We start from the raw sequence: 15,704 nt of genomic DNA, 5'->3' as shown, positions 1-15,704 counted from the left end.
CTGAACTTAATTTTTAATTTCTTCATTGTATAAAACTGGGCGAACCTACCTACTTTGTAAGGTTTCTACAAAGATTGAATAAATTGACATTTATAAAGCACCTAGCACACTATTTGCACATAGTAGAAATTCAATAAAAACCTGCTGATTAACCAAAATGGCTTCTCTAGACCCCAACTTAGCTGTTCCTATCCTAAGACTTCAAATTATAGTGAATAAATATAGTACCAAGACTTCTTATAGGTAAAGATATTGACATGCAGGTTTGGATCTCTGACTTCCCACATAGAAGAAGACACATTAATTCATCTGTATTTGGCCCTGCCTCCACTAGGCAGCCCCTGCCCTTACTTTACATTGCCAGAGTGTAAAGTAGAGAACAAGTCCTGGCAGGTTAACCTGCCTTGGTGTGGGCTTGGAATTGGGTAAGGTCTTTCTGGTGTCCTGGGAATGTAATGGGGGACCTTTTGGGATCTGGAGGTTTGGCTATTTTGGACATAGCTACTACATTTATTATTGGTCACACCGTGAAAGGGAAACACAGCTTAAGAAAAGTGAGAAGAGCTAACAAAGTCAGACGGAGCCAAGAGGGGCCCCTCTATGAGGAAGGGGACAGTAGAGAGGAACACAGTAACATGAAGAGCATGGTGGCCTGACAGCCTACACTTTCTCCAGTGACTCCAATTTAAAACACTCTGTCCTGTGATTTACATTAAACACTGAAAGTAATCAAAACCACAATAAGATATCACTTCACACCCATTAGAATGGCTACAATAAAAAGGTAGATAATAACAAGTGTTGGCAAAGATGTAAACAAATTATAACCCCCAAACACTGCTAGTGAGAATGTAAAATGGTGCAGCTGCTTTGGAAAATAGTTACAGTCTATTAAACATAGAGTTACCATATGATCCAGCAATTCTACTCTTAGGTAAAATAAAAACATGTTCACACAAAAACTTGTCATGTTCGAAACCAGCCTGAGCAAGAGCGAGACCCTGTCTCTACTATAAATAGAAAGAAATTAATTGGCCAACTAATATATATATAAAATTAGCCGGGCATGGTGGCGCATGCCTGTAGTCCCAGCTACTCGGGAGGCTGAGGCAGCAGGATTGCTTGAGCCCAGGAGCTTGAGGTTGCTATGAGCTAGGCTGACGCCACGGCACTCACTCTAGCCTGGGCAACAAGCGAGACTGTCTCAAAAAAAAAACAACAACAACAACAAAAAAACTTGTCATGAATGTTCATAGTAGTATTATTCGTAATAGCCTAATGTCTTTCAACTGATGAATGGATAAATAAAACATAGCATATCCATGGGGCAGAATACTATTCGGCAATAAAAAGAAGTACTGATACATACTATAATATGGATGAACCTTGAAAACATTATGCAAAGTGAAAAAAAAGCCAGTCACAAAGGACTACATAGTGTATGGTTCCATTTATACATAATGTCCAGATATCGAGAGACAGAATATTCGAGGTGGCCTAGGGCTGGGGAGCTTGGGCAGAAGTAGAGAGTGACTTCTAATGGGTATGGGGTTTCTTGTTGGGGTGATGAAAGTGTTCTACGATTGATTATGGTGATGGTTGCTCAACTATGTGAATACACTAAAAAAAAAAAATCACTGAATTGGAAACTTTAAATAAGTGAACTGTATGGTATGTGAATTATATCTCCATAAAGCTGTTATTTAAAAAAACCAAAAAACTGAAAACACTTGGAAACAACATTTCAGCATTCAAGCTGCATCTCCCAGACTCGCCCACCCTCTTCTGAGTCATAAAAAGCCTTTGTCAGACCATATGGCTCAGAAAATAATGATTTACAGTAAAACAAGATCAGAAGGACTCAAAGAAGGAGACTCATGTGCTCACACATGTAGCATTTAAAAAACAAGCAGATAAAAGAAAAAAGCATTATTGTGTACCTTCAACATCTGAAAGAACAATCAAGAGGTCAGTTTTCATTTCCACAGCCAGACGGGCAGCCAGGCTATCATTATCTTTAACACTAATAACCTAGAATGCAAGTAAAGTCAAAAGTGAGGGAGCTACGTAGTCCAAAAAGAAATTCACAGAAGCACCCAGCTAGGCTCTGGCAAGCAAAAACAATGATCCCAAATGCATGGATAACAGCTCTTGCAGGCCCCTTCTGTCTGCAAAATGCAATGCCTACTGATAACCCCTTTCTAAACATGCAGCCTTCTATCCACTGAAATATATAAGCCATGCTCATAGTACTATCTTAAATCACTATAACATCTCCCCCTGTTGAATGAAACCTGACGTCAGAAGAGCTTATGCAACCACAGCTCCATGATAGCTTCTCCTCCAATTTCTTCATCTTGCTTATGACAAGCTTCTGGTGTTAGTACATGCAGCATAGCATGGTGTTAGTGTCTCCAGCATGCTCAGCCCTTAGGAATACTTCACCCACATTTACCCCCTGGAGGTCACTGTTGGGCTCAGCTGGGGGGACAACAGCATCATTTGTGTTGATAATGGGGACGATGTTCATTCGGAGGAGCTCGTGAAGTGTCCCATTGAGGTTCCGGCGCTTCTGCTCATCATGGAAATCCAAATTGGTCACCAAGATCTAAAAGAATTAAATAGATCAAAAATGTAGGGGGGAGAAAAATGATAAACTTCCAACCATACAAAAGATGCTAATAATAAGGGAGTTAAACTTTAGGCCTCTGGGACCCCACACAGATTGGAATGCACAACACAGCTTGGATGTTTATTCCAATTCTTGTAGAGATAAAAAACATTACAACCACCTGGAATATTTATTTAACGATGGTGAAGACTTCCTGCAAAAACACTTCAATCCTCAGAGAGCTACCAAATCTCATCCATTTATAAAATTAAAAAAAATTAATGCATCTGCTTTAGAGGCATAATGGGAGAATTAATGACTGTCCATTTCTTTCTTTCTTTTTTTAAAGAAACAGGGTCTCGCTGTGTTGCCCAGGCTGGACTCAAACTCCTGGGCTCAAGCAATCATCCTGCCTCAGCCTCCTGAGTAGGTGGGACTACAAGCGCTGGACAATTTCTGAAAGATCTCTGTATCCCAGCATCTGATTCAGAGGTTGGCCATAGTAAGTACCTAAATATTTGGTGAGCAAGTGAATGAATGGTTTACCTTGCTTGGTAAAGTATTTAGACAAAATGGAATAGGGTTATGTTGTCACTGTTCTTGCTCAGAAGCAGACTATTACTGGATTTAACAAAGACTGTGTTTGAGTATGTGGGATTAGCCTGAGAAGTTTATGCAAGTGAGTCTTTAGTCACAAGCTGAAAGAGGGGCAGGATACAACTTAGTTGGAGGGAGGGAGATGGGAAGCTGAAGTAGGAGGCAGACAGTTAAGAAGGAGGGTACAGAAACAGTAAAAGTGGCACAGCTAAGGCCTGACCAGGAGCTGGCTATCGTAACCGAGGAGAACACAGCAATACAACCGCAGTCTTAATGAATATAAGCAACGTAGGTGATGAAGACAAAGTGGTAATATGACTAAGAAAAATAACTCATTCACTTGATAAAAAATTTGTTGAGTACCTCTGAAAGGCCAGGCCCTGTACTAGCTGCTGGAATGGAGAATTAAAATGTTGAAGGTTTAAGGAAAGAAAAAATGGGGCATATTTTTTGTAAGGAAAGATCAGGAACTCCTTTTGAGAAATGTTTAATTCTGTAAGAAACAGGATTGGTCAAAGCTGAACATGCAGAGTCTAATCACAATGGTGAAAGATTACACAATGAAAGTAAACACATGCAGGAGAGGCAAGGAGGTCTAAGGTCCAGGGAGAATAGTATCACCAAGATAGTTTCACACACAGGCCTGGGGATCTGATCACAAAGGAAGGAGAGGAGAGTCCTCCCAAGAGGGAAAAGTATGTACTCAGACAAGGGCAATCTGCTGAGTGTAAATCAGTTTCATTTCTATGAAGAAAAATAAGTTGCTGTATTTGTTTAGTCTTTAACCAGGCAAATAACTTACTGCAGAGTTTCAAAAGCCATTGATAATGGTCTTCTATTTAGGATTACTAAAGAAAATAAGGAACCACAGGATAAGGTGCAAAGGGCAAAGATTTCCTGCCCATAAGATGGCCTGGGGAAAGGCAAGGTGTAAGAGGGACAAATCCAAGGATTGGGGCTTCTTGAGAACTGGAGCAGGTGGAGATTTTCACCTCAAAGTTAAAAGAAACAATAGCTGGTGTCACTGACTTTTAATGCTACTGCTATTTAAAATAAAGCAAAACAGGCCAGGCGTGCTTGGTGGCTCATGCCTATAATCCTAGCACTCTGGGAGGCTGAGGCAGGCGGATTGCTTGAGGTCAGGAGTTTGAAACCAGCCTGAGCAAGAGCAAGACCCTGTCTCTACTATAAATAAAAAGAAATTAATTGGCCAACTAATATATATATATAGAAAAAAAAATTAGCCAGGCACGGTGGCGCATGCCTATAGTCCAAGCTACTCGGGAGGCTGAGGCAGCAGGATTGCTTGAGCCCAGGAGTTTGAGGTTGCTGTGAGCCAGCTGACGCCACAGCACTCACTCTAGCCTGGGCAACAAAGCGAGACTCTGCCTCAAAAAAAATAAATAAATAAATAAAACAAAGCAAAACAAAACAAAACCCCCAGAAAGCATCATCCCTGGGAAAAACCAAACCAAAACAAAAGCATAACTCCTAGACTTGAGGTTCCTTACCTGGCTCCAGGCATTTTAAAAAAATTAAAGACTAAAATTGTCATTGGATTGTAGAGGAGAAGAAAGGGCAGACAATAAAGAAGGATGGTAGTTATCAAGATTTCTATTATGTTTATACTAACAGAAAAAAAAAACCCTAAGATTACCGAAAGTGGGGTCCCCAGCCACAGGTACTAAGGGACAAGTCCCTGCCTTTCTGTTTCAACTCACTGACTGTAGAACACTCTGGTATAACACCAGAGCATCCTTGCTGATGACAACTGTGAAAATGATAAAAAAGCAATTAAGAAATGAAGAAGCAAAACTTGAAACAATGTACTATATATAACAAGGTATAAAAGAGTTTGAAAATAATAATTTGGGGAGTTACATTTTTTCAGTTTTGTGAAGTGACTGCTATTTAGATGTTTCTATTTAGTGTAGAGCAATAAAATTGATCAAAAATAAATTGAAAACAATCAAGGAAAAATGAAATAATGTAGAGAGAAGGTTGTAGAACATTTAGAGCTAGCCACTAAAAATTTTTAAGTCCCATGAGAACTGAAACCATGTCTGATTTATTCACCACAGTATTCCCAATGCCCACAAGACTGCTTGGTGCACCACAGGAGCTCAATAAATATTTGCTGAATGAATGAAAAACCAACCACCAGCATTTTTCTTTCCCTTCAATGCTTAAGAGATATCCACTATATAAGGCAACCAAGTGCAAAGAGAAGCAAAGAAGCCAGTGAAATAAGGACATCTAACTTTTCTGTCTTCACAAGTATTAGCACTTGTAGTAGTCCTAAGAGTTATTAGTATAATAACAAGAGCTAATATTTATCGAGAATATGTTATTCTCAATAAATGTACCAGACACGAAACTAAAGGCTTTTCGTATATTTTATTGAGTCCTTCCAAAACCCTCTGAAATAGGCTGATATTATCCCCATTTTTCAGGAAGCTGAGGCACAAAAAGTTACAGAATTTCTCCAGATCTCCCAAGTGGCAAGTGATGAAGCTGACACTGTATTCTGGCAGTCTGGGTTTAGAGTCTGGCTCCTAAATCCCTTGATCCTTAAGAATCACTCTCACAGGTCCCACAGCCCCTTGCCAAGCCCATTCTCTCACCTGGGCAGCACAGATGCTGTACTGGGTAAACATGGCCTCATACAAGGCCATCAGCCCACTCTGTCCGGCAGCTGCACAGGCTCGTGCCTCTAAGACTGGAATTGCCTGAAATATACCAATCAAAGTGTAGGTGGGAATGAGGGAAGAAGACTTGAGGACCTGTTACAAGGTGTAGGGAAGCAGCACTTACCATCTCTTTCAGCTGGTTCTGCCCTGAGTGTAGGGCCTGCCGTACACTCTGAGACAGAAGGATCTCATGGCGCAAGCGTTGCTTGCCAAAGGCCACAGCTCCACTAGTCACCAGCATCATCTCTCGGCCCTGATTCTGCAGCACTGATACCTGGCATTGAGGAAGGAAAAGGCACCACCAATCACTGTACTGTCTCTTTCTCTCTTCACAAGAGTTTATGGACCAGCACTGGGTTGGCCCTGCAAGAACCACCCAGGATGTTTGGTAAAAACACAAACTCCTGTAGGCTGCCTCAAATTTCTGTTTAGTAGGAGGCAGATAGAAATCAGATGTTTTTAAGAAGGGGATTATGGTATGTAGCCAGGTATCACATCTATATTTGGACTTGATATCTTCAGGGAGTCTGTAATGTGGAAGGCCTAATTGCTCCAGGAAATAAAGCCTGGAACAGAAGTCTGGGGGTAGGAATTACAATGTAGACTTAGCAGATGGTTTATCAGGTTCTAAAGGCTTGACGTGGGGAGATTTGGCTGTTTTGGGGCATGTCCGATCCCTATGGGTCATCTCTGCTTAAACCAGGGGCAGATGTTGACCTTGTTTTCCTCTGTCTGTCCAGAACCCACTGTAGTCACCTTGAACAGATCCACATTAAAAAAAAAAAAAACAACAACAATCAAGAAGCAATAGAATCAATATTCCTAACCTGTCCATTCCTTATGATGCTTAGACCTTATTACGTGGTTGAGAAATTCACAGACAGCTGTGAAAAATCATGATTTAAAACAATAATTCTATTATCATAGAAAATTTCATACTTAACCAAAATGGTGAGAAAAGTGTTATAAATCACCATGTACCTCACAGTTTCAACAACTATCTCTTATGGCCAGTTTCTCACTCTCCAATAACCCTTCTATACCTTCACCATTGTTTTAATACAAATCCCAGGCCCCAGACATTATTTCATCTGTAACTATTTCAGTAGTAATTGTTCAAAGACAGGAAATATGTATGCATACATCTATAAAGCATTGTCATCTAAAACATTTGAATGAAATTCTTAATATCAAATAGCCAGTGTTCACATTTCCCTAACACTTTTAGCTTGCTCAAATAAAGATGCAAATTAATCTCATAAATTGCAATTAATTAAAATGTCTCTTAAGTCTCTTTCAATCTATAAGTTCCTCCTCCATCATCTTTTCCCTACTGTAATTTTTTTATTAAGCTGAGTTGTTCATTCTTTAGGGTTTTCCAGACTACACTTTCCTGACTGTGTCTCTGTGGTATTGTTTAATACTGAGCTCTGTGTTCCCTGCAAACTGCTGTTAGGTATGGGTGCTTGATTTTTTTTTTTTAGAATTCCTTATAGATTGTGGTGTACATATCTACCAAGGGGATATACAATGCCTGTTTGTCTTTCTTTTTGTGATGTTAGCAGGTGTTGATCATTGCCAAGATCCATCATCCCATTAGGGGCTACAAAATGTTGATATTCTAATTCAATCATTCCTCCTCCATTTATAGGCTAGAATACTTCCATAAAAGGTAACTTTCCTTCATCAACTATTTGGTTACCTTGAGGTACAGTTTGTCTATGAAAAGCAGGACAAATGTCTGTCCTTTTACCTTTACCAATCCACTTTTAAAATAATGAATATGTTCTCCTGTACCCTCCAAAGATGAACAGTGAGGTTTTTGTAAGTGTCATTAGGAACTCATGGATTTAAATATATTTCACTGCATTGCAAACCTTTGTTGATAGATCATCTCAACTTTGGCCAGTGGAAGCCACTTTGAGTTGGCTCCTGAGTCCACTTAACCCAATCAGATATCTTGGCCAGGACAGTTGACTGTGTATCAGGCACCACCCTGATCCAGAGAGTCCTTCCATTAGGTCCACAGGTGGCCCCAGAAGGGGAACCGGTAACCTAAAAAAACCTTTACCAGGTTCTCCTTACCAAGTTTCTCCTTTGCTCAAAATCTTCAATCTGCTTTTGAGACTGAACCCCACTCAACTACTTGGCTTCAGAGCCATGCCCAATGGAATAATCGACTTTATTTTCCAATCTTCCTGATGAGATTACCACTACTTTCAAGTTCACCTCCCCTCTGTGCCATACTCATTCCTGTCTGTCCTCTATCTCTAATCCTCTCCTAGAGTCTGTTCCTTCCCCAGAACCAGCAGGCTTCACAACTCAAGGCACTGATCATACCATGCACTTAGCAGCATGGAACTTTTCCCCTCCGTTGTTGGTGCAAATCCCACCAGTAGTCAAGACCCAGGCTGACGTCCAGCTCTCCTAGGAAGCCCCAAGAACAACCACATTCTCATCTGACTTTCCCATCTCTGGACCCATCACTCACCATCAATTAGGCCCATTCATTTGGGTATTTACTGCCCTGAATAATCACCTATTTATGGGGGGGCGGGTCCTGGTCTGGCTCCACAAAGGCAGAGACAACAGTTAGAGCTCTGTTATATCCCTCACAATATAGCCCCTTAATAAATATTTGCTAAACTGAATTGATCTGATGGACTCAATCTGGGAGGCAGGTTTGATAACTGCTTAGTAACAGAAAATATAAGCAGAAAATTCCATCAAGTTTCACATTAGGAGTTTCGCAATACCAATTCCTTAGGAAAGTTGTTTTTTAAAAATTAAAAATATGATTATGAAGGAGAGGGTTGAGTCACAGCTGGAATGGAAGAGCTCTAGCTTTATCTCTGGGATGTCTGGATGTCTGGGTTTTGACTCAAACCAGCAAAACAGAAAAAAAATAAAAAGCTCGGTATTTACACGCATTCATCTGGGTACTCAACCCTGACAAATATTAGTTACCTAAGAAATTTTATAAACACAGATGCCCCCATTTCAGAGATATTTATTAAATGGCTGCTGTGAAGCCCTGTTATCCCCAGGCCCCTCAGATGATTCTAATGTGCAGCCAGGACTAAGAATCCCAGATGCAGACAGCTCCTTATCATTCGAAGGCTGAGGGAAGAACTGCATGAAATCAACTCTACTCCCTGACACCCCTCCCTTCTCTTGCCCTGGAATGCTGTCTTCCACTGACATTTACGTTGAGGAAGACAGTTTTCAGATTGGGTTAAATCTATTACACTTGAATCAAGATTATTTTTACAAGTTGAAAAGCCTGGACTAACAACTTAAAAAACCGAATTTCAGTACAGCAGAATTTTCCATCTTGGCAATTACCTGCTCAACAATAGATGCCAGGCGCCCCAGTGCCAAGCCGCATTCGTCCCCTCGGGTCACTACGGCACTTCCGAGTTTCACCACGATTCTCTTGGCATGTTTCAGCTCACTGCGGTGGGCAAAGGATTTGCCATGCGCACGACTGAGGGGTACAGTGATAAAGGGGATGTTGCTCCAAGAACGAACATGTCTGATGGCTGAAGTCTGGACACAATCTGCATCCACCAATCAAAGTTGAACCCAAGAAAAAAAGAAATACACAATATACTTTGTCAATAAAACCATGCATGCACGGTATTAACCAGTTTACTCACCAAAAAATAGCTTTATGATTATTAACCAGCACAGCTCTATCGAGCACGTTCTTGTCCTAGTAAACTCTAGTATGGAGTCTGCACTCAGTACACAGGTCACAGACATATGCAAATACTGTTGGTAAAGAGTATAAATTAAGTAATTTCTCCTGAAAGGATGGTGGCAACATTTATCAAAAGCCTTAAAAGACGTTCACATCTTTTGATATAGCAATTTAATGTTCAGAAATAAATCAGAGATGGGGACAAAGAGATTTATCAGAAAGCTCTTCATTGTGTTGTTTATGACAAGGAAAATCAGAAGCACAGTAAACGTTAAAATAATGGGAGAAAGATTAATTAACATTTTTAGAATTTTTAATGACAGAAAAATGCTCATGATATGTTAGTTTCATACACATGTCTAAATGCATAGAAGAAAGATGACCAACAGGGGCTTGGGGTAGGAGGAAAAGATGAATAAAATAAATCAAAATATTAATAATTATCTCTTGGGATTATGGGTGATTTTTAATTTTCTTCTTTATTTTTTCCTGTGTTTTCCAAATTTATGTGGTAAAAATGCATTGCTTTCATAATCAGAAAAGTATGTGTGTTTCTAAAGAAACCACACCAACACAAAAAGAGGGAGAGTCTGATTAGCAAAGACATTAAAGAGAACAGTAATTGGTATGTATAATAAAAAGTCATTAACTAGGCTGGGTGAGGTGGCTGACACCTGTAATCCTAGCACTCTGGGAGGCCGAGGATTGCTCAAGGTCAGGAGTTCGAAACCAGCCTGAGCAAGAGCGAGACCCCAACTCTACTAAAAATAGAAAGAAATTAACTGACCAACTGAAAAAAAAAATATATATATATATAAAATTAGCCAGGCATGGTGGCACATGCCTGTAGTCCCAGCTACTCCGGAGGCTGAGGCAGCAGGATTGCTTGAGCCCAGAAGTTTGAGGTTGCTGTGAGCTAGGCTGATGCCACGGCACTCACTCTAGCCTGAGGCTCTGTCTCAAAAAAAAGTCATTAACTAATCCACCCACAATTTTTCTCTCTGACATGGCAGCGTGAGTCTAGATGCCTGTAACAATGATAAAAAAAAACCAAAAACCCGACAGGCTGCCTGAAGGAAAAGTAATGTTGGAGTCAGATACTTTCTTTCTAGTCCTTGGACATCTATCTGCCCCTAAGTAATCCTTTTCTGATTCTTTTTCTTGCAACACTGTACAAGATTTCTAAAGAGGAAAAAAAAATGTTGATTTTAAAAAGCTGAAAAGATACCTGCATAAAGCCAAAAGTAGAAGAATTTCATTCAATAAAAGCTGAATGTCAGGCCTGGAACCCTGTTCCCATTTCTCATGGCCCACCTGCTGGCTGCTCACCAACTATTCATTTGCCCTTTATAGCACAAATTAGATCCCTGAGTTTTAGGTGGGTGCACTGCTACCAATCAAACGACTACATTTCCCAGCCTTTCTTGCTCAGCAAGATGTGGCCACGTGAGTAAGTTCTTACTAATGAGACACATGTGAAAACATTATGTGGGATTTCTAGGAACTTCCTTATAAAAAGAGAAGTGCTTTCTTCTTCCCTTCATCCATCCTGCCGCCTGGAAAATAGGTATCAAGGCTGGAGTTCAAACATCCATTATGGATTACAAGACGACACACCAGCAACTGTGAAGCAATAAGGAGCGGGGATCTCTGCTGATTTTACAGTGCTACTCTCGAAGCCCTGATTACCAGATTTCCTTCAGAAGGAGAAAGAGATACATTTCTACACTGTTTGAACCATTTATTACTTTGAGGCTCCTGTTACATGTATCTACTTGTAACTGACATAGAAGGAGAATAAGTGCACAGGCAGATAGGCAGGGTGGGGCCTAAGCCACAGAAGAAATGCTGTCCATGAGTAAGGGTCTTACCTTTGTTTAGTGGGACTTTCTGATAGCAAGAAGCAAGACAAGGTGGGTAACACACGTTCTCAGCAGGACTAAACTTTAGGTTATTCCTGGCAAAGAGTTTTCTACATGTCATTATAGGCAGCTATAATATATATTTGAATGAATTACTAAATAATCATTCCAAGCCACCGTTCAGACCATTGCTCTATATTTATCTTTATTTACTTGAGATATTTACTTGAATCAATCATTATTACCTTCCTTTCAAAATTTATTCTAGACCATCTGACTCTGTCTCCTTGCCACTAACTCCTTCCTTAACTACAGTGTAGCTACTATCCTTATTCTCTATGCTGTAACAATGGTGGGTAAAGCAGACAGAAGCTTATTCTCAAGGACTGGAAGATCACTGTGTTCTCCTCTCTCCCTGCCTCCTTCATACACAAATCTTAGAACTTTTTTTTTTTTTTTTGAGACAGAGTCTCACTCTGTTGCCTGGGCTAGAGTGTTGTGGCATCAGCCTCACTCACAGCAATCTCACACTCCTGGGCTCAAGCAATCTCGCTGCCTCAGCCTCCCGAGTAGGGGGGATTACAGGCATGCACCACCATGCCTGGCTAATTTTTTCTATATATTTTTAGTTGTCCAGCTAATTTCTTTCTATTTTTAGTAGAGACAAGGTCTCTCTTGCTCAGGCTGGTTTCAAACTCCTGAGCTAAAACAATTCACCCACCTCGGCCTCCCAGAGTGCTAGGATTATAGGTGTGAACCACCGCGCCTGGCCCTTAGAATGTTTTTAATGACACACAAATCTTAGAATATTTTTAATGAAGTAGTAAAGAGTCCTTTCTTCTCTCCCTTAAATAACCATTTTTTTAAGTGACTAGGTTTCAGGTTTGTGGAATTATGAAAAAGATAATTTGGTCTTTTTTCACAATAGGCATGCAGTCTAGTTCCTGGCACAAAGCTGCTAAGACATCATCTGGGATAGAACTGGGGCTTTGGCACCCTTGCCGGATCCACAGATGGACTGTCTCTTCCTAGTGAGGGAGTCTCCAGTTTGTTTTTGGTTCACTAGGTTAAATTAGGTACCCTGGCTCAGTCTTCAGGAATATTACCATAAGCAATACATATACCTAAGTCAAAGTTTAAAAGTTGCACAGGTTGGCTGGGCACAGTGGCTCACACCAGTAACCCTAGCACTCTGGGAGGCTGAGGGGAGGGGATCACTTGAGGTCAGGAGCTTGAGACCAGCCTGAGCAAAAGCAAGACCTCTGCCTCTACCAAAAATAGAAAAATTAGCTGGATGTGGTGACATGCTACTTGGTAGGCTAAAGGGGAGGATCACTTGAGCCTATGAGTTTGAAGTTGCAGTGAGCTATGACGACACCACTGCACTCAAGCCTGGGCAACAGAGTGAGACCCTATGTCAAAAAAAAAAAGTTGTATGCATATGGTTTGGCCTCACTAACCTGACAGAAGGGTGGTGGAGGGACAGACTTAATCCCCTTGGGTTTGGTTCTGGGATCATCAGTGGCTGTTTGCAGAGCTCAGAGCTATACCAAGTATCATGCATCTCTTTGGCAGTTGTCAGGACTAGCCTGCTATCCATTTTTCTCTCTTGTACATTGCTGGGGCTGTCCTGTCCTGGAAGGGTGGTGAGCATAAGTGGAGCAGCCTGACAGGGATCCTCAGGGACAAGTAGTGGCATGTATGTCAATCCAGGTAACCAAATGGCAGAAACCAATCTGAATTGGTTTCAGGCCAGGCTAGCATGACGAAGACTTCTGGCCCACAGTGTGTATCAGCACAGGAGGGTGGGTAGCATGGCTCAGGTACAGGCAGTCAAGGGTCATTCTGGCTGCAGGCAACGAGGTCACAGCAGATAGGGCTGATAAGTTTCAAGAAGAGGTCACAACTATCAACAAGGTTCCAAGCAGGTGTGGAGTCCAGTAGGTTCTACAACCAAGAAGAGCTTTATGGGACCTAGGGCTTTGGGGGTTTCCTATTGAACAATGCCTTTTATCCTCTTGTATTGACCTTACCTTTCTTGGGGCATTTATGTTCTACAGTATATTATACTTTTTAGGGTCCCTACTGAGGACTCAGAAGGTCTTGGTTACTTAAGAAAATCCAAGGCTTCTATACGAATAATCCTTCCCCATCTTCTAAGGACCTTTAGGCTCTTAGTTCCAAAGAAAATCTGTCTTCTCCTAGTAGGTATAAAGGACAGTCAGGTGTACGTGTGTACATGTATGGTGGGGGGTGAGAGGAGGGCTGTCCATATTCCTCAAAAGTGCCATGCATTATACTCCTAGGGAAGAGAACCTTTGACCTCTTCAGCATCAGAGTCCTTATGCTCAGCAGTCAATGAGGTTGTGTTCCAGACCTGAACACAAGGGGACCCTGGCATGATTTCTTTCTCTCTTCCTGGCCTTCCATTTCCTTCTCTGTTGGTCTCCATACACTTTTGCTTATTTTGCCTTCCTTATTTTTTTTTTTCTGCTCTTCTGCTCATCAAGGTCAGTGAACACAGAGCTCCAGACTCCACAAAAATCTGAATACAAAAATCCCAAAATCTATGGACACAATTAGAAAATACCTCCTTTTATGAATGAGGCTAATGAGAATAAATAATAATATCAACAGTAAAAATATTGATGTGAACGCTAATTATATGCCAGGAGCTGTGCTAAGTGTTCACACACTTTACATAGAGGTAGAAGTTATAACAAGGACAAGTATAGGCTCTGCAGCCAGACTGCTTGAGTTGCAATCTCAATCCTCCACTTACATGCTGTTACCTTACCTATCTCACCAGGTTGTTATGGGGGATGAAACATGTTAATGCATGAATAGGGACAGGCACAAAATAAGTACTCAATAAATATTAACTAGTATCATAAAAAAGTCTTACCTACTGTGATATTATGAGATATATATATATATATATATACACACACACACACACATATATAACACATACGTATGTTTTTATCCACAGTTCCTGCTTATAAATCCTACAGCCCTTGTTACAGTCCTTTGTTATAATGTCAGGGCACTTTTGGTCTCAGAAGCAAGCCTCAGAAAAGGGAATCTCTCTCTGACCTCCTCCAGCCCTCTTTTCACATACCCAAGGCAGGACTCTAATCTGATTGTGGGCCATAAGACCCCATTTTAAAAGGGGTCCTGCCCCATACCTTGGAGAAAGGAATGCTGCACAGAGGCCAAGAAGAATCTGAACAGACAGGCCTTGCTGGGTTTTCCATTCAATTAGTATTAGGTCACACCCTTTGTGTCTAATCACATTTAGACATGGTTGTCCATGTTTCAATCATGCCTAACCAATGAAGTCTCCATAAAAGGCCCAAGAGGACAGGGTTAGGAGAGCTTCTGGATAATTGAACACATGAAGGTTCCTGGAGGGTGGCATGCCCTGGGAGGGTATGGAAACTCTGTGCCTTCCCCCATACACTGCCCTGTGTATCTCTTCATCTGAATCCTCTGTGTTATAATATCCTTTATAATAAAATGGTAAACGTGTTTCCCTGAGTTCTGTGAGCCACTCTAGCAAATTAATCAAACCTAAAGAAGGGGTCATGGGAACCCCAACTTGAAGCTGGTCAGCCAGAAGTTCTGGAAGCCTGGACTTGTGACTGGTGGAGGAGGCAGCCTTGGGGACTGAGCTCTCACCCTGTGGGATGTGATGCTATCTCCAGCTAGACAGCACCAAAATTGAACTGGAGCACACCTCGCTGGTATCTGCGCAGAACTGATTGCTTCCTTGGTGTATGGGGCGAGAAATCCTACCACATTTGATCAGAGTCCTCTGTGTTGCTTGCTGTCGTATAGTGAGAGCAGAGGAAAAGTTTTTCCACACTCAGACCTATCATCATCATCATTATTATCATTTTACTGAATTGTCATGAGTTAAGCTTCATGAGTCAAGCCTCATGAGTCAGGTATTATTATGAGTTGGTTATTATTATTATCCCCATTTTATAAATAAGAAAACAGAGGCCCAGACAAACTGAGTAACTTACCAACATTACCAGATTACAAAAACGGCCACAATACTTTGCAACTTCTTCCATCAACAGGTAGAGTTTATTTTCCCAACTCCTTAAATCTGGACTGACCCATTGATCAAAACAATGTACCGTGTTTCCCCAAAAATAAGACCTACCCATAAAATAAGTCCTAGCAGGATTTCTGAGCATTTGCACAATACAAGCCCTACCCCAAAAATAAGA

The 15,704-nt window shown here is 41.1% G+C and overlaps 1 protein-coding gene across 2 annotated transcripts in view; it reads right to left on the bottom strand.

Moving 5' to 3' along the window:
- ALDH18A1 (aldehyde dehydrogenase 18 family member A1) overlaps nucleotides 1-15,704 on the bottom strand; it is a 42,733-nt gene that overhangs the window by 20,026 nt on the left and 7,003 nt on the right. Inside the window, exons 3-7 of one of the 2 annotated variants that reach the window (XM_012766942.3) lie at nucleotides 9,244-9,458; nucleotides 6,023-6,172; nucleotides 5,833-5,937; nucleotides 2,456-2,608; nucleotides 1,941-2,031 (exon numbers count right to left, since the gene is read on the bottom strand). In XM_012766942.3, coding sequence (XP_012622396.1) covers nucleotides 1,941-2,031; nucleotides 2,456-2,608; nucleotides 5,833-5,937; nucleotides 6,023-6,172; nucleotides 9,244-9,458 — 714 coding nt within the window. Of the gene's footprint in view, nucleotides 1-1,940; nucleotides 2,032-2,449; nucleotides 2,609-5,832; nucleotides 5,938-6,022; nucleotides 6,173-9,243; nucleotides 9,459-15,704 lie in introns of both variants that reach the window. The other variant, XM_012766919.2, reaches the window with a different exon arrangement.

This window comes from Microcebus murinus, chromosome 14, assembly GCF_040939455.1.
Source record: "Microcebus murinus isolate Inina chromosome 14, M.murinus_Inina_mat1.0, whole genome shotgun sequence".
Taxonomy (NCBI): domain Eukaryota; kingdom Metazoa; phylum Chordata; class Mammalia; order Primates; family Cheirogaleidae; genus Microcebus; species Microcebus murinus.
This window is presented reverse-complemented; position numbering and strand designations above follow the sequence as displayed.